Source organism: Cebus imitator, unplaced genomic scaffold, assembly GCF_001604975.1.
Source record: "Cebus imitator isolate Cc_AM_T3 unplaced genomic scaffold, Cebus_imitator-1.0 Scaffold33, whole genome shotgun sequence".
Classification (NCBI taxonomy): domain Eukaryota; kingdom Metazoa; phylum Chordata; class Mammalia; order Primates; family Cebidae; genus Cebus; species Cebus imitator.
In genome coordinates this window covers 1,262,175-1,281,245 of record NW_016107348.1, presented here as the reverse complement: position 1 = coordinate 1,281,245, position 19,071 = coordinate 1,262,175, and the positions used below count along the sequence as shown (strand labels likewise).

At 54.9% G+C, this 19,071-nt stretch overlaps 2 protein-coding genes across 5 annotated transcripts in view; one reads left to right on the top strand and one right to left on the bottom strand.

The window, feature by feature from the left end:
* Positions 1–4,089, top strand: part of ACBD6 (acyl-CoA binding domain containing 6) — a 210,863-nt gene extending 206,774 nt beyond the window's left edge. For 2 of the 3 annotated variants that reach the window (XR_001823808.2, XR_001823807.2), the window contains one exon: positions 390–4,089. The gene's annotated coding sequence lies outside the window, so the exon portion shown is untranslated. The remainder of the gene's footprint in view (positions 1–389) is intronic. The other variant, XR_001823809.2, reaches the window with a different exon arrangement.
* LHX4 (LIM homeobox 4) overlaps positions 1–19,071 on the bottom strand; it is a 47,504-nt gene that overhangs the window by 5,239 nt on the left and 23,194 nt on the right. For both annotated transcript variants that reach the window (XM_037737052.1, XM_037737053.1), the window contains exons 3-5: positions 6,805–7,007; positions 2,234–2,388; positions 1,756–1,927 (exon numbers count right to left, since the gene is read on the bottom strand). In XM_037737052.1, coding sequence (XP_037592980.1) covers positions 1,756–1,927; positions 2,234–2,388; positions 6,805–7,007 — 530 coding nt within the window. The remainder of the gene's footprint in view (positions 1–1,755; positions 1,928–2,233; positions 2,389–6,804; positions 7,008–19,071) is intronic.

Sequence of the window (19,071 nt, the reverse complement as noted above, 5' to 3'; positions counted from 1 at the left end):
AGTTGGTTGGGAAGCAAGCAGGCCCGTATGGTCAGGGCAGCTGAGGACGACTCTTAGACATCTGTACAAAACCCTTCTGGCCCTATCTGGAAGAGAGGTTCAGCATCAGAGGACTTGGTTTCTGTCTGTATTCGATAAGCTCTTCATTAGGGACAAAAAGAATTGACTTGATTAAGGCAAATGGACCTTCTTGTTTCTTGAAGAATTTCATTAAGGGGATCTAATGGAATCTTTGCCATTTGAAAGAATTCATCCCTCCAACAGAGGTGAGCAGTTTTAGTCTCAGGAAATAAACGATTATATAATTACCCAGAGAGACCAATGATAGGTCAGCTCAGGGACCCGCCTGTATCCAACAGAAATGAGCTTAACAATCCTGTATGTTCTAGGTGGTGACTTCAACAGCCCAGATGAGATTAAGTGGCTTTCCACATCCCGCCGAGAAGCCTAGAAGGTGAGCATTAGACCCATGAGCTCTCCCCAGGGCCCCACAGCTTGGTGTTCCAAGAGGAGGCTGACCTCTAGGCCTCAGCTGACCTCTGGGGTGAACTACTGTCCTCCCAGGGTATCGTGGTCCTGGCAAGCAACTTGTTCCATCCTCTGTCCCACAAACTTCTTTTTCTATTTCCACCTGGGCCTATGCACCAACCCTTAAATAAGGCCTCCCCAGTCTAGGCTTCAACACCGTATCCCTTCTGAGGCCTGCCCCTGTTCCCCTCATGAAAAAGGAATGCTGGGGGAAGCTCATGCTCTTTAAAGGGAAAAGGAAGGTAAAGGCTCCGCTGTCAAAGGGCCATGAGTCAGCCTTTTGCCCATACCTGTCATATGACCAGGCCTCTGCAGGAGCCACAGGCTCCCTGTAGGAACAATCAGGCCTTCCAGGTATACAGACGTGCCACGCTTTCCCCAAGCACATCCACACTCAGTTGTGTTCATCGATCCCTGCTACGCAGTGAGATGGGCAAAGATGTGGTATTCCCCATGGGAATGGGGCTCAAGAGAAGTGATAGATTTGACAGAGCCGCACTGGAAAGCAGGTCTCTGATTGCCAGTTCGGTACTCTTCCCTTCTCCCCACCCAACCCCAGCAGAAGACCTTCCACATCTGAGAACTCAGTAACTGAGAACACTTATTCTTTGCAAACAACCTGAGGATTCACAACATGCAGTAATTTGTAATTTTGCTGATGCACGAATTTGAATATAGCGCATGCTGCAAAGCTTGTGTGGAGGGACCGGATGAAGTGAGTGGTGGGGGAACGGGTTTCCGAAGTGAAGCCAGTTCCCCATCTCACATGCACTCACAACTCTGATTTCCCAGGAAAAAGGGCCTGTGGAGCGTGTCCTCCCCACTACTCGGACTGGAGGAACGGCTGGCTCTAGGGGACTTTGGGAGTAGGCCAGTGTCCCAGCAAAGGGGAAGAGGCAGGAGAGGGGCTAGGGGCACAAGGCTGGAACCAGGTCATCTGTTCACAGCTGTGTGGGCTGATTAGTGGGAGGTCGTGGGGCCACAGAACAGGGCCTGGCCCAGTCCCAGCTTCCAGTCCAGACCTCAGCAATCTTGTTTCCTACTCCTGTCACGTGGTAAAGGGCCACTACCATTTCCCCCCCACCTTCACTTCAATTCTTGAGGAAAAGCCTGTGTTCAGGAGGGAGTTGCCAAGGCCTCAAGAAAGATCCCTCCTGAGTGCCAGGGATTACGGATTCCCAGGGGACGTTCCTAAGGCCTCGGCCTGGCCCCTCCAGCCCTGCTCACCTCGGAAGCTCAGCTCACTGTCACTAACCCCACAGTCCTCTGCAGAGCTCTCCTTCTCCTGCTTGCTGCCGCCCCGGCTCCTCTTGACGCTCTTATAGAACTGCCCCCAGCGGTGCCGCCCCGCGTCCTTCTTCAGGCGTTTCTCTTTGGCCCTTCTGTTCTGAAACCAAACCTGCCACACAAGCACAAGGGACATGCTCGGGGTCCACCATGAATCCAAAGCCCCCAGGACCCCCAAGGTGGGCGGCTGGAAGCGGACTGAAGCCAGAATGGAGCACCGGTCTGGTAGTACAATGCATCCCGACCCCTTCTCCCTGGCCTCAGAACTCTGCCTTCAGTTCTGGCAAAAGTCCTGGGGTTGTGGCCCTGAGCCCAACCACCAGTGAGGTGATGTCACTCATGCTCCCTGCTTAGGACACCTTCCACCCCTGTCCCAGGCCTGGGATCCCCCGAGGGCACGGGAGTGCTGGCATCTCACCTGTACGACCCTCATGTCCAGGCCTGTCTCTGAGGACAGCTGCTCTCTCACGTGCCGGGCAGGCTTGGGGGAGTTCTTGTATGCATTCTTTAATGTCTCCAGCTGCTTGGCTGTGATGGTGGTCCGCGGCCGCTTAGCTCCAGCCTCTGAGTCATCTGCATGGAAAAACCACTGCTTACTAGGTTCGGCCTATCTGCAGCAGCTATGCCTCCTTCCCCACCCTCCTTCCTTCCTTTCTGCACCTGAGCCTGCCTGCTGTAGGCAGGGCAGTGGGAGGCACAGGGGACAGAGTGGAGAGGTTCCCCACTCCCACGGCAGCAACTCCTGTACCACAGGCCTTCCCAAGCCACTGAAAAGAGAAGACCACAGTCCTCTCTCTGCTCAGCTCCCTGCCTCTCCCCTCCCATGCCAGCCCAGCTGCACAGAAGTCCCATCAGATTGAATGAATGTACCCACTTCCACACATGTCCCTGTCATGACAAACACTCTGCTCGCACATCCTTGTGAGATATTGCCAGAGCTGTGAAGGGGAACAGCCAGGGTGAAATCTGCATTCAAAGCCACCCTGGAAGCCCTCCCCTCTGTCTCATCAGGAGTCTCCCATTTCCCCACAGCCGCGTGCCTTTGCTCTGGCGTCACTGGGCGCACAGCCAGGGATGAGTTCGCACACCTAGTAGTGTCCAAGCAGGTTTCTAAACTATGGGTGAGAACCCACTCGTGGGCTGTAAAGTCAACTTAGTGGATCAAAACTAGAAGAGGAACTCAGATGAAGAGAAGAAAATAATAGAATAGCAGGACCGCTTCATGAACCTTGTTTACTTTTTAGGGTATGAATGTGTATACTAAGATGGAATGTACAGTGGGTGTTTTTACTGTGAATCGTCAACATTTTTTGGAAAACACTGATCTAAAGAACGTGCAGGGCAACACACTGATCAACACAAAGTGCTCAACAGAATTTGAGCAAAAAGCTCAAGTTCCTGTTAAAGTCTGGTTGGTTCCATTTCGCGTCAGGCAGAGAGAGGTGTGGGTGTGTCCGGTGGCACAGGTGTGTCCGGTGGCACAGGTAAGTGGGAAGGTTTGTTTCTTCTCCCCGCACCCAGCTCTCTGCACGGTGCCCCTGGAGCACACAAAGAATAGAGCCGGCAGCTGGCTTGGGCCGCTCTGCTCTCTGCCTGCTCACCTGTGTGTCCCTTAGTGTCTCTGTGACATTCCTGACTTCCTCCCTGCCTCTGCTCTGTTCTTTCCATTCAAGAAATCCCTCTCTGAGGAACAGTAACAGCCAACGTGTTAGCACCTACCATGCACTGGTGTTGACTAAGGACTTTCTATGCATTCGGTCCTCACCATCGACAGGGCTCTCCCTGGCGTCAGCAGACCTGGCTTCAATGTTCTTGCTGAGTGAGTGACTTGGGCCAGTAACACACCTCCCCTTGGAAGCCCAGGGTACAACACGGCCTGCCCTGGTCTTGGCAGGCACTAAAGGAGTGAAGCAGCTGTGTGCCCAGGACATGCGCGCACACGGTGAGGGGACGCGCCCCGTGCCTTCCCTTCTCGGGCTGTTTTCTCGCGTGGTCACTCCTCCTGGAACTGCTGTGGCCCAACTCCCTCCCTGAAGCCCTGGACCTGAAGGGAAGGGATTCTGGAGCTCCTGCCACAGAGACCACACTACTCAGAGAGTCAGTCCAAAAGACAAAGGGTAACCTCCAAAACTCCTTCCTTTTCATTCTGAGAAGTCAGTCCCTTCTGTGCATGTTGGTAGAGTCTAGACAGGAGCGTCTGATGCAGCTTTGAATTATGCAAATGGGAAATCGTGCCCTATGTAGTCCTCATATAGAATATGTGAAATAATGCAATCACCAAAAATGTTTTCATTCCTTGAGAATCAATTTCAAAATAGCTTGGCCTGGGGAATCACAAATTTTTTGCCACAGCCGGATGACAGCGCCACTGGGATATACCCATCATCCTGGGTGGTGGCCTGTTGGTTCTGCACTGCTGCTCACACGCACGGGACTTTCTTCTTGCAATGATGGGGACTAATATGCTGTTATTTTAACATTCACTGTTATTATAATTTAAAATCTTTTTTATATCCTATAACAATGTCATCCAAGTATTCATTAAGTAGCAGTGGCAGTGCTCGTGCTGAAAAATGTACCCAAAAATCAATAACTTTGGTACGGAAGTTAAATGTGATAAAACACTTTGAGGAAGGCCAAGCGAGACCACGATACCCGGGGCTGTTAATTTAGGAGAGAGCGTTCTGCAAGGTATTCAAGATAATGCTGAGAAAATAAAAAGTGGCATTAAGGTAAAGATACACTTCACTGGTTATGGATTTATGTGCTCTCAGAATGTACCACCCCCCACACACACTCTACATTAATTCCTATGGGAAAATTAGTCTTAAAATATGTTAGTTTTGAATGATGCAGGGTCTCCTAGAACTTGTCCCTGGCATAAAACACAACCTCATTATATTGAAAATGCAAATATCCAGGGAGATGGAACAAGTGAACAAAATCATTCACACTAAGGTGCAACTAACTGCCATTAGGTCCTTGGTTTAGCTAACGGGAGGGAACTATAAGCCTGAAGGAGGGTGGAGAGTAGCAAGGAGGAATTAAAACAACCTGAAAAGACAGCCACACATTCTGCAGTGGACAGGTCCCTGCTGCTCCAAGGGCCACTGATTGCCGAGGACAGAGAGCCCTGCCTTGCTGACAGTAGCGGTGGGTCGGGGGGAAGGACCTGGGGAACAGGCCAGAGACACTGTGTAACCTTCATCTGCTTAAAACCTCAAATGCACCTCGCTTTCCTGTTTGCACTTCTCTTCCACGTTGGTCTCACTCTTACTTGACATCCCATTTCACAAGCTTCATCCTATATAAACCTCAGGAAACAGCCCTATTTGGCAGACGCTATGATTTCCCCCATAGAGCTGAGAAGCCGAGGCTCAGCCAGTTCATGCCGTATTAGTATCTCCAGTGAACGGCACCAGACTTCCAAAGGTGTCTTGGTATCTCAGAGTCCACCTGCTGTGGTGGTTCATCCCTGACAAACCACCCTAATCTTCAATGACATCACAGCTGACTCCAAGGCACTAGCATGGAGTGAGTTTTAAGACACCAGAGCAGATTAGTACATTCAGGCGAAGAGCCTTGGGATGGGTCTACAGAGGCCCCAGGTCTCTGGAGGAAGGAGGTCAAAGGCCTCTCTCCAACCTGAAAGCTCAGAGCTGTAGGTGCAGGGGGTAGGGGAGGTCCTCAGAGAGACAGGAAGCCCTACACCCTCCTGCCATGGACAGAAGCCAAGCCCAGCTCCAGCTGGCTCACCTAAAGGGCCTTTATGAGTCCCCTCTGCTTCCTCACCATCACAGCCCCCTTATATTTTATACTGTGTTCATTGAACAAAAAACTAATTAGTCCGGGTCTTGATCAGATCTGGGAGATACATGAAATTGTTGCTGATTTTTTTCCTCTCTCATCAAGCCCAGAGCTACCAACAAGAGCCATATTGCACAATAACACCCTGAGCTGATCAAAATTCTAGTCAAAGGCAAAGGACCTGGATGTTTTGTGTGTTCATGCGTCTATCAGGTTAGGTTTGGCCAAATCCAAATTCAGAGCCAGGGCCTGACTCCCCGGGCCTATGGGCACAGCTCGGAGTGAGAAGCCAGAGGTAGGGCTGCAGGAGTAAGTGTCAGGCTTAGCCTTGTGAGGGGAGCATGGGGAATGTGTCAGTCTGGGCCCTATCCTGGAAAGCCCCCGGGCTGCCCAAAAGCATGGTGTGCAGGGTGAGAGCCGCTGCTGCTGGGCCAAGCCAGGCCTTTCCAGGTATGGCTGCTAAACGTGGGGCCTGACTTCAGCCACCACCGCGCAGAGCTCCTGCTGCCACCACAGACAGGGGCCCTGGAGCGGTTGTGGTGAAGGCGGTGGGGGGAGCTATGTTGCTGAGATGGAGCCTCCCTGAATCTGGCATGTGTCCTTCCCCTTCACCTAGCAGACTCGCTGGGCACTTGCTGCAGAAACACCAGGAGCCCCTGCCCTGGAAGAGCCCACAGCCTGAGCGGGGAACAGAATACAATTCACTGAAATACCAGACGTGTGAAGAATGCGGAAGCCAGTGCTAGGCTCTCACCAAGGCCCTTTGAGGCAGGGAGTTGCTGAGAGGTCCCTGTGCACTCATATGCAGAACTAAGCGGCAGCCCCACGTGTCCACTGCAGACCAAGCTCCCAGTCACCCCTCAGCACCCCAGACCTGGCCCAGGGAAGGGGGCCGCCGTGATGGTAACAACCAGGTCCTTGACTGCTTCTGAGCCCACCACGGAAACAGGCAGGCTCTCAGAACCACCACTTGATGAACACTTCCATGAAGCCAGCGAGCACTAATGGCCCGGGAGGTGTTCAGCACTAGCTCATCGTGGAGATCCGGGCTGCTGCTCAGAGGCGGCAGTGCAAGAGTAGGACTCCGAGGGCTGGGCAGGTGGGACACCACGAGAAGGGCGCCTCAGGCAGAGGCCACGGCCCACAGGCCTGGAGGGGGATTGTGGGGGCCACGCTGCTTACCGTTCTGCTTGGCCGTCTCGTAGTCTTCCTTGCACACCAGCCGCCCGTCCTCCATGAGGTAGAACTCGTCCCCTGTGGCCAGCTGCCGGGTACAGATGATGCAAGCAAAGCAGTGCAGGTGGTAGACAAAGTCCTGGGCCTTGCGGACCACCTGGGTCGGGGGGATACCCTGCTGGCAAGCCGTGCATTTCGTGCCGAAGCGCCTGTCAGGGCAGCAGGAAAGGATTAGGGCACACAAGGCAGGGGATCTGGCTTCCCCCAACTTCCTGGAGCAGCCTCCCTCCTACCCTGCCACTCTGAGAATCGATGGGCGTAACCCCCCAGCCACCCAGAGCTTACTGTCTGGTCCACTCTGCCTCCCTCTAGCTTCACTGCTTTGTGCCCGGGACTCTCAACCACCAAAGGGGCTGATGAGAACTAGAGACTCCCTTCGGCACCTTTTCCAAAGCTGATACCCCCAGGTTCCAGCTGCTCAATTAACACCCCTCAATTCGCAGGGGCAGCCGGTGGACTTTCTAAGTCCCTCAAAGGAGGCTGTCTCCCCTCCACCTCCGGGCTTCCTCACCCTTATGGTTGATCCCAGAGGACATCCTCACAGGGAACTGTGTGCCACAGACGTGTAGAAAGCACCCAGCAACACCTCACACACTCCCAGGGAGGAAGCCCTGCCTGGCCAGGGAACAGCACGCTCCAGAGAAAACATTTTGTCAGCATAGCAAGGCTCCCTTAACAGCTGTTCTCCCTCCTTTGCCTCCATCTCTCCCCTCACCTCCATCCTGCACACACAAAAGCCCTCCATGCCTGCCTCCCTCCCCTTCTTATGCACAGTCCTGGGCACGGTGGTTTGGGGAAGACCCCGGAAGCTGCACTTGTCAGCCCCTACAGCATTCGGGGCAAGGAGTCTGCAGACTGCAGTTTGGAAAATGCTGCTTCAGACCTCTCCTTGCAGACCTCTGCAGCTTTCCAGAACAGCACCAAGGCAAGAGGAGCCACCAGCTGCCACCAAGGCAGCTTCTCCCAAGGAAGCCACCCCCTGCCAAGGCCAGGAAGGAAGGAGAAATTGACACATTGAAAGTATCGTCCAGTGGCATTGTTTCTACTCCCTTTCCCCATGCTGGTCATAGAGAGAAACAGAGGCACACCAGTGGTCATAGGAGACGAGGGAAACTTGCGGGCTAGCACAGACAGGGACAGTGACGGAGTGTGCCTGGCTACAGGTGAGCCTTCCCCGCTTCAGAAGGGAGGCGGGAGGCATTGGGGAAGCAAGGGCAGAGTTTAAAACAGCAATCAACCTAATTATTCATGACATTTCACACAGCAGAACTTTATCTTCTTCAGGATGAAAGACTTCGCCTAATGGATCTGGGGAAGGTTTGATTTTAATGGTCCTTTTAACTAATGCTTATAAGGCAGCCTGATTTTCCCTGAAAGGACAGTACATATTTCATCCACATTAATACCAAATAAATTAATTATGGTCATGGCTATCATGATGGATCCCAGATTAATGCAGAATGATGGGTCTCTTACGCAGTAATGATACCTGCTGAGGGGGCTACAGGGGCCCGTAACAGGCATGGCCAGCTGCGGCCTGAGACACCCCCCACCAGGGACATGGCATCCCAGAGAGAAGTGGGGTTCTCTAAGTCTGCATGGGTAACCCTGGAAGTGCCTAGGGTGTAGTTCAGGGGATGCTCTTCTGAGATAGATATAAGAAGGGTATTGGGGTATCAGGGGTCGAGACATGGCTAAGGAGGACCCCAGGCTTCTGAATTCCTGAAATGCCTCTCGGTTTTCAGTTCTTTGGAGTTCTCTGCCTGAGGGTCGGGATAAACCTGTAAACCACCTGCTAAGCTGTTCAAAATTGTGCCTCAGGAGGGGACCTCGGCTTTCATCAGATTCTCAAAGGGATCCAGGACCCAGGAAAGTAGAGTTAGTATTTGTTGAATAAATAAATCAGGAGATAAAGCACCGTACTTTCAGAGGACGTGCACAGAGATGGCTGAATCTGAGGACACAGAACAAAGCACAAAGTTGGCTGTGGATGGTTCTGGACATCCCAGAACACAGATGAGAACCAGATCCTCCACGACTGCTGTGTAACCATGTCACCTGGATCAAAGAGGAAGGCTGCCAGGCGCCCAGCTCTACCGTGTGTGTGTGTGTGTGTGTGTGTGTGTGTGTGTGTGTGTGTGTATAACAAAGAGAGCCTACATGCCTACATGTGTGTTACTAGAGAGTGTTTTCAGAAGGCCTATATATTTAATATTGAATCCTGGCCAATTTACAAAGCAGGTACAAAAACAAGGCACCGGGTGTAGTGGCTCACTCCTGTAATCCCAGCACTTTGGGAGACTGAGGCAGGAGGATCACTTGAGCCCAGCCTGAGCAATACGGTGAAACCCTGCCTCCACAAAAAAAATACAAAACATTAGCTGGGTGTGTGGTGGTATGCATCTGTAGTCCCAGCTACCCAGGAGGCTGAGATGAGAGGATCACCTGAGCCCAGGGAGGTTGAGGCTGCAGTGAGCCGAGATCGTGCCACTGCATTCCAGCCTGGGCAACAGAGCGAGACCCTGTCTGTAAATTAATTCATTAATTAAAATGAAACAAGGCCTTCATCACGCTTGTTGCAAACCCTCCCCATAAACCACCTAAATCTAGAGGATGTATCCTAATCAGAGATCCAAGGAGAGGAGGGTGAAGGGAGACCCTGGAACAGAGGGGAGACCCCAGAACAGAGGGGAGACCTCGGAACAGAGGGGAGACCCCGGAACAGAGGGGAGACCCCGGAACAGAGGGGAGACCCCGGAACAGAGGGGAGACCCCGGAACAGAGGGGAGACCCTTCAGCAGCCGCCTCCATAGGAGCCACCCTGTCTCCCACTAAAAAGCAGGCAGGGGCTTTCAGTCACCGGAGGCCCAGCTGACACCAGCGCACCAGAGACATGAAAGATAACGGGGGTATAAATTTAATCTACATACCGACAGTGATTCATGCACGAGGGTGGCAAGTGCACGAGAAAAATGAAAAATAAATGGACTTCCCCACCAGCGTTTTTTAGCAATTGAAGCAATTTTCCTGATTGTGGGATTATACCGAAGGGAAGTGGAAGTGGCTCCTCGTTACCTTTTCCCCTGGAGCACAGCCAGCAGGACCCTCGCCGAGGGAGCCACATGCACCCCCTTGGCCCACAGGGCTCCCCTGGCCAGCCCAGCCCTGCAGGACACCCTCCACCCCGTCTCCAGTCAGAGCCAGTGGATCTAGAATAAAGGGCATCCTACAGGCATGTGTCTGTGATGGAGCCACTGTCCCCATTCCCAGATCCTAGAACAGCCACAGTCACAGGTGAGAAGGCCGAGGCCTAGCAGGTCACATGACTTGTCCTGAGACAGGCAATAATGAGACACACGGTCATGGCTAGAATTCCCTGGCCCCACACGAGGTCAAACTGTGAACCTGGCTGTGACACAGAGAACCAGCAGTCTAACTAACTGGACCAAATGTGAAGGATGCCGGGGTGAAGAGGGAAGGGCTGGACTCCAGCCAAGAAGAGGGATCCTGAGGACTTTTCCAGGCAGCACCCCTTAACACCGATCACCAGGCACCCATGCAGGGGCGTCGAGGGCACTGGCCTCACCCTTCAGAAAGACAAGCCTGCTGCCCAGTCCTGCCTGGCCAGGCCTCAGGACAACCAGTCCCCCAGGGAGAGTGGCTGCAGCTGCTCCAAAACCACAGAGAAAATGCAAGGAAGGACTTGCTAATGGCTTATCTCATTTTCCTCCTCTGACCAGCACCCCTGGAAATTCTCTTATCCCTGCCCAGCACATAGTAGGCAAGCCACAGAGACCCAATGAATGAATGAACGAACGAATGGCTTCTTAAAACGTGCCTGAGTAGTCGGGGGAGGCTTGGCTCTCCGTGACGGCAGCCCTTTTTTTTCTTTTTCTCTCCAGTTTGGTATTAACTTTATTCTATTTTCTGTCTAAGTACATAAAGTTTTATTTCCACAGGCCTCAGGAAATGGGTAGAAATCACAGGATATTTTTTGGTGTTTGTCCTAGAGGGAAAAATCTGAAATTTCCATTAGCAGTGCTGTACAAGATTCTTCCATAAATCAAACCTACAACCAGCCTGCAGTGGAGGTTTTAGTCCTCTGTTCAGGTGCTTGGACAGGAGCCAGAGCTGACGAGCATGACTGAGAAAAGGGGGCAGTGAGGACAGGTGGCACCCAGCAGGGAAGGAGGGCTCAGGGATGCCAGACTCCTCAGAATGGCGCATTGCTCTTTCCTTCCCCTCCTCCCCCCAATTTTAAAGTCATCTCTGTAGGAAGGTGCTGGGCAGGGATCCCAGAGAAAGAAAGGGTCCAAGACTCCTTCAGCTGCCCTGGATGAAGGGCACTGCCACAGCAGCTGGCACCGGAGACTCTCCTCCCTCACGTTCGAGGCAGACCCAGGGCAGAACAGGGAATAAAAGGAACGCGAGATGGCCCAGCCTCGGCCTTTGGTCCAGTGCAACCTTGCCTCACTTATCAACAGTGAAAGATTAGTTTGGTTAGAAGAGCCATCTAGAAACACACCAGCTTTGGCTGCCTGCATGCTCATTGTTAGAAAAAGATCAACTGGTGTGAGCATTCTGATCTGTTCATTCCTGGGACTGTTTTCTTCCCAATAGACTGTTTGTTGGTAGAATAACCCCCAAAAGCTCAAAGCTGAAATGCATCATCAGTCCTGGGCAGCAGTTCCTTAAGAATGGACTGGAGGTAGCCAGGCGCGGTGGCTCACACCTGTAATCCCAGCACTTCGGGAGGCCGAGGTGAGCAGATCACCTGAGGTCGGAAGTTCAAGACCAGCCTGACCAACATGGAGAAAACCTGTCTCTACTAAAAATATACAATTAGCCGGGCATGAAGGTGCAGGCCTGTAATCCCAGCTACTCGGGAAGCTGAGCCGGGGGTATTGCCTGAACCCAGGAGGCAAAGTTGCAGTGAGCCAAGTTTGCAACACTGCATTCCTGCCTGGGTGACACAGCGTGACTCCACCTCAAAAAAAGAGAAAAAAAGGCTGGACTGGCAGTGTGGTTAAGCTGATATGGAAAAGCTCCACCTTCCTGCAGGAGATCAACACCTGCTATGCCACCCCAGATCTCAGCCTGAGGTATATTTCAGTCCAGGCCGGTAGCTGTGCATCTCAGAGCAGAGACGCCGTTTTCAGCTGTTTTCTTTTTCAGGGCTGAGGGGATCTCACTCGGTCGCCCAGGCTGGAGTGCAGCGCCACAATCATCGCTCACTGCACTTGAGCGCCCACAGTCTTCCCACCTCGGCCTCCTGAGCGGCTAGGATCACAGGCACACATCACCGTGCCCAGCTCATGTTTTAAAACATTTTTTGTAGTGATTGGGTTTTGCTATGTTGCTGCGGCTGGCCTCAAATTCCTGGTCTCAAGTGATCCTCCCACCTTGGCCCCCAAAGCACTGGAATTACAGGTGTGAGCCACCGCGCCTGGCCAGAAGCTTTTCTAAGAAGCGCATTAAGTCCCAGGTTGAAATGAGGCCCATGGTTCACTCAAGCACGAGAATTTCTATCCCACTTGCTGTTGCCATCAAACTGCTTCCATGACTGTCTCCTGAGCCCCCAGCCTGAAAGGTGGGCACTGTGACACCTTTTAACAGATGAGAACCAGGGCTCAGAGAGGCAAGGTGCCAACTCGCAGCTCCCATGGGCAACAAGCAGAACTGGGGTTTTGCAGTTGGTGCTTCTGACACAACACAGCGGGCATCTGGTGGGCATCAAGAGGGCAAACTCGGCCTTGGTGCCCTGACCTAGACTGGAGCTCGAGGAGAGGGCCCGTCCCCCTCACGAAGCTCTAAGCTCCCGAGCATGAGGCTCCCAGCCCTGCAGTGCTGGGGTGGCCGGGGCAGCCCTCGCCCCCTGGCGTGTTAACCCCAACATGCCTAACTGGCCCACTGCCCACCAGCCACATCTGCCAGCTGGCCCAGGTGCGGGCAGGGAAGAACTGAGACTTCTTGGCCGATTCTCAGGGGCTACTCTTGGCCCCAGGAGGGGACCAGGCCTCAGCCTCTGCACCTGAGCTCTGCCTGAGCTCCTGCTGCTGTTGGTCTGTCCACCCCTGCTGCTCCCGACAGCCTGGCTGGGCCGCTCATCGGGGCAGGACAAGCTTGAGGGTCTGGACCCTGTAGAAAGGCGGCAGCAGGCAGGCCCTGCAGGCATCGAGCCTTCTAGAACCAGGGGCCCATAAATCCTATACCCTGGCTTTCTGGCACATTCCTGATAAGTTCCAACCTCTGAGCAAACCCCCATGCCGTACCACAAGTGGGTCACTGAGACGCCGGCGCTAAGGGCAGCTGCCGTCCTCTTAGCAGCGACCTGGGTCCTGCGCAGAGCGAGCCCTGTTCCCATGATCTCGTCTGACCCTCACCCCAGCCCTCAGTCCACTGCCCCGGCACCTGCCCCATGGCCGCACTGCCACTGTCCCCCACCCCGCCATCCGCTCCTCCCACAGTCCCTCCCATCTCAGGCATTCTTCCCACGCCTCAGGCCAAAACCCCCCTCTGATCTGTCAGCAAAACCTGTTGACTCTACTTAAAATAACACTAATAGTTACTGTTTATTATTATTATTATTTGGAGACAGGGTGTCGCTCTGTTGCCTGGGCTAGAGAACAGCGGTGCAGTCACAGCTCACTGCAAGCTCCAATTCCTGGACTCAAGAGATCCTCCCGCTTCAGCCTCCTGCGCGGCTGGGACAACAGAAGTGAACTACCACGCTCGGCTTCTACTCAAAATTCTATCATGTTGGGCCACTTCTCACACCCACAACACCCTCCCCAGCTCAGGCTGCCGTCGCCCGGCACCTACAGCCTCCTCCTAACAGTCTCCTGGCTTCCGCCCGTGCCCCCACACGGCGTCTGTATGGAGTCGCCACAGTGGGTCTAAGTCACACCCTCTCCCTCCCCCTCCCCTGCCCAAACATGCCAGTGGCTTCCACCTCACTCAGTTTCAAAGCCACAGGCCCCCTAAGGGCCTCCACGGCACTATGGCCCCCAGCCCCATCACCTTGCCCCCTCCCCACTCCACTGCTCACTCCACGCCGCCTCCTCCTGGCACCCTGGCACTGCGTCCCTGCTGGCACACTCTCTCCCCAGGAACCTGCATTTCCTGCAGTGGCCCCCTGAAATGTCACCTGCTCAGGAGGACACCCCCGGACCCCTCCCCTCAGCTCTTCCATCCCTGCTTCACAGCAATCATCTCAGTAGACGCACTGTGCATTTATCGCTTGCTGACCGTCTTTCCCCCCTCTAGAGGGCAAGTTCCACAACAGCAGGGTCTTTCTGTCTTGTTCACTGCCGAATCCAGTGCCCGGAGCAGGGCCTGGCCCAGGAGACGTGCTCAGCGCATGTCTGATGCATAAGTCACTGAGTGGTCCGTTCCTGCAGAACGCATGAAGACCTGTTCTTATCTAGGTATGAGGATGCTGACGTTCAGAGAGGGTGACTGCCCAGACCTCACAGACGGACGATGGGGCTGGGATTTGAACTCAGTGCCTCTCCTCTGGGATGTCTCCCTTACTCTTGGCTGTTGAAGGCAGTCGGTGGGGACCAGCTCAGGCCCCACGTCAGCCTCCCGCGTGTGGAGCTGCCACTGAACGGCGCACCGCCCTGAGGACAAAATACTGCGCAACTTGATTTTCTGCTTTAATTGCTTGGTGGTGATTTACGGCTGGCCGTATATTTTTTTCCCAGCTGACACTTCCCTACATGTATTTCTTTTATCTATCACCACACTTGACAGGAAAGTTGCTGATATTTACTGTTACTGTATGTACCAATATTTCCAACATATATCACCGCCCACTCTAAGGCCACAGCCGTGTCACGGGCACATAAAGTTCTGCCCAGAATGGGCAGCCTTCTGCAGACACAAACAGGGATCCTATTTGGAGAAGGCCTGACACCAGAGAATCTTAGAGCCTCGGGGACTGGGGACACGGGCCCATGTCACATGCACACAGTCACACATGGGCCTCCCCAGCCCACCGGGGCAGCCCCCCAGCAAGCTGCTTTTTATTGGGGTTTTAAGCTAACGTTTTTAAAGGGTATTCAGTATTATCATGTGCAGACGAATGCTACTGGAAAAGCTGTAAAACCAGGGACCGAGTCCAAGGCCCTAATTTCACAGAGCAGGAAACGGGGCCCCAGACGTGAGCAGCGGCTTACCCAAGATCACACAGCTGCATCCAGGGCCAGAAGGGGCCAGAGCCCAGCTCTCCCTTCCATTTGGCCTCAAGTCCTCTCCCTCCCTACTGGGGACAGATTTGCTTCTGAAGAAGCAACGGGACATGCAGGACCTGCATCCTTTCTAGAAGAGTCCAGGACACCAGCTGTGTTTTTGTAAACAGGCATCGAGCATTTCATATGCACCAGGCAACTCCAAGCGCGGCATCTCATCCACACCGCACACCTGCCCTTGCAGGTAGGAATGATTATTCCCTGCTCTCTGACGGCCACAGGCTTGGAGCAGTCAGCCGCCTGGTCCAAGGTCACCCTTCCCGCTCTCCCTCACGTCCCCCGGCCCCTCATCGGCCCTTCTCACTACAGGCCCATCAGCCTCTGCCAAGCTGCTAGCTCAGCTGTGACCAAGCTCCGCTGTGTGGGAGACGCACCGGGGTGCTGACTGAGAGAGGAGCAACTCCGGACTCCCACTTCTGGGCCCAGAACCCACACTTTCCACGCCACAGATGGCCCAGTGCAGTGGTGGCATGGACCACACCTACAGAAACACTGTCACCTATGCTCTTAGCCCCCTGGGCACCTGCAGGTCGCTCATCCATTGTCTGAGTCCCAAAGTCCCTCAAGACTGAGGGCCTCATTCTCCAAACGGGACATGGCAGATCCCCGCAGGCAGCGGAATAGGTGTGCGGGAGAGAGGGCCCCAGGCTGACCTGTCTCCACATGCCCATAGCCCAGCAGCCCGTGGCTTCTCCTCAGAGTGGGGCTTCCAGAGACACAAAGGCCTCCAGGGACCACAGTGACAAACTAGACACTGGCTCTGATGGAACCGGGGAGTGACCTTGGCCAGAGGACCAGCAGGGAATAAGGCTGAGCCAGGTCATCGGCCCTTGAATGCCGAGCCAGGAGGCAACAGGGGCAATGTGACCAGACGGGTGGCCGGAAGGGACAGACTGGCTGAGGAGGGCGGGAGGGGAAGGACCACAATTAGAGAAGCTTCCAGTGGTGCAGAGGCCCAAAGACAGGGGCCTAAGGCACAGAGGCTGCAGGAATGGCTAGAGAGGGCCTTTTGGAGTGGGGAAACCCCGTGGTTTGACACCTGAATGGCCAGGGTAGGGGTGAGGAGAGGAGGGTCAGGCGAGGAGGGTCAGGAGAGGAGGCCGAGCTTCAGCAGCGGAGGGAAGGCAGCTGCCACTGGCTGCTGTGCTGTGGCTGGGCCAAGAGAGGGCTGCCCACAGCGTCCACTCCCACATCACCCCGATCCCACCGGGGACCCCGTTTCCACAGCCCAGGTGCATCCGATCCCCAGGCTAATCTGCAGCTATGTGATTCCAAACAGATTCCTCTAAGCCAGAAAGTCCCTGAGATGCGGCTTCCACAGCTGCCAGGAGGCCCTCACCCCAGGCCCCGCTCAGGGAGGGTGGCCCAGGCGATTGTGGCTGAACTGTGGGTTCCGGGGCGGGCAGACGATCCTCCCCTGGCTCATCACCTCCTGATTTACGGCCTCGGTCCCTGGGGGAGCTGCGGGGCTAAGTAATTGCTTCTGCCTTGATTACAGGCCGGCACAAATGACTGCGGGCCTGGGCCCACCAGTGTGTTTGAATCTTACAAATGTCCACCGCACAGCCACCATCCGGACCGTCTGATCGTTACCTTAAAAGGTGATATTTGCTTAGAGAGGAAATTAGACTACAAACTATTCAGAAATTATGAAAAGTCATTTATCAAAGAGACCCACCCATGTATTCCTCAAGCATTCTGCTAGAGCATAGTGTGTGCACAGGTGTGCATGCATGTGCGTGTGCATGTGTATGTGTGCATGTGTGCGTGTGCATATGCGTGCGTGTGCATGTGCGTGTGTGTGCACGTGTGCGTGTGTGCGCGTATGCGTGTGCGTATGTGTGTGCGTGTGTGTGTGCGTGTGTGCACGTGTGCTTGTGCATATGCGTACGTGTGCATGTATTTGTGCACATGTGTGCATATGTGCATGTGTACGTGTGCATACATGTGTGACTGTGTGCATGTGTGTGCACGCACATAAGTGTGCCTGCATGGCCTGGCAGGTGTGTGCTTATCAGAAATAATAAGTGGCTCAGCAAAAGTCTGGCTCCACAAGGACTCTAACACCAACCCCAGAACTGAAGCTGCTTCTTCCTGTGGTAATGGGGCACGGGAAAGCTCAAGGCAGCAGAAAGCCACCCAGGCGCGAGCTGGCCCCTCCTGCCAGGGCTGGCCCCGCTCTGTGACGCGGGTGCCGAGGGCTATGGTTCCTGCCCACAGCTCTGGACCACACAGCGAGGGACAGCATCCCGTGAGGAAAATGCAGCCGGCTCCTCACTGAGGGGGGGCTCTGTTCAGTCCCCTGACCACCACTACCACTGACACGGCCTGGCAAGTGACCTCAGGACCCGGCCTTGCCAGCCTGGCCCCAGGCCCTCCTGCTGCCCTCCTGCCTCCTCCCTATGTGGGGACACCGTCCAGATGACCCTCACGACCTTCCTAAGAGTGGCCTCAGCACTTCCTTGCTGCCTCTGACTCAGTCCTCATGGTCACTCAGAAAAGTTGGTATTTTTATTCACCCTTTAGACATGGGAAAGTGAGGCCTGGTGAGATCTATCGCCCAAGTTCACACCAAGCCTGGACTCAAACCCCACACCCGCTCTCCATGAAGCCCACCCCGCAGAGAGGTCGAGCCTGCTTTTTCCCTATTAGCCGATGCGCTGTGGGCAGCTGCCCCCTGCCAGATGAGGAGCAGAGGCCCTGGTCACCAGAGGGACTGGGCCGAGGTCACCTGTGAAGCCCTGTCCGCAGCCAGCACAACCACCCTGCAGCCGGGCCGGCGGAAATGCGCTGTTCTGGACTGCGGGGATAATGGGAACAGTGCCCGGGTTCCAATGACGCTGCCTACCTGCCCTTGGCGGACAGCCCACCCATGGCCCGCAGGCTGGCGGCTGGGGGGAGGGGCACCACAGGGAACAGAGGCAGCTCTTGGCCTGGCTCAGCAGCCACACAGCTCTCCTGCGATACTGCAGCCTCCATCCTACCATCGGGGTGTCCCAGGGGCACCCATCCCTGCCTGCCTGCCTCATGAGGGCCGCAGGGGCAGGGAGACCCCTGAGAAGCATGGCATTTTAGACAGGAACCTTCTGGAGTGGCAGCACCCTCAGAGCACCCGAGAGTCGCCCCACCTGCCCTCTGACAGGCAGATGGAAGTACGGAGCCCCAGTGGCTGGGGGTACAGATCGAAGCCCCCTGCAAGCTTGGGTTGTCCTTGAAGGCTCGCCATTGACCTGACAACCGTGGAGGATTGCCCTCACATCAGGTCCACGGCTGTGTTTCTTTTCACCCCATAATGGTTTGTTCTCAAATCTTCACGGAGCTCCGCATGGCCAGGCTACCCCACCTCTATCTGAGGAGCTCCGGGCAGCCGAGAGCCATCTCCATGGGAAGCTCTCAAGGCTGGTACAGGGGACACCGGGAGAGGCCAGCGCAGGCCCCGCCCTGAGGGAATGCTGACAGCATGGCCCTACCGGGCCACGGGTCAAGGGGCCACACGGCAGGGCCTGAAACCCGGCAGTGTTCAGAAAGCACCAGCCTCCTGCTGCAGCCGGTCACACACGTGGCCTTCCGAGCTCGGTGGGTTGGCGTGAGCTGCTCTCCACGGATGAGGGAAAGAGGCTAAGAAGGACCTAGTTACCGGGGCTGGCAAACAGCTAAAGACGGTGCAGGGCTCAACTGCACTCCTGCTGGGTTCACCAGACCCCTCTGCTGATAAAATCACTCCCTTTGAGAAACGCTCCTGGGTGCCAGGTCTCTCAAGACAGGTGCTGTGAAGAGGACATGGACGCCCAGAGATGCCAGGAAACTGGGCTAGGAGCCCCCAGCTGGCTGCCGACAGCAGGACTCGAACGCAGCTCCATGAGCAGAGGACCTGGCTGGTGTGTGCTGTGCTCCAGAGGAAAGCAGCCGCCCGATTTCCTTCCAGGACCCGCCTGTGACAGCTAGGGGATCCACAAGCCCC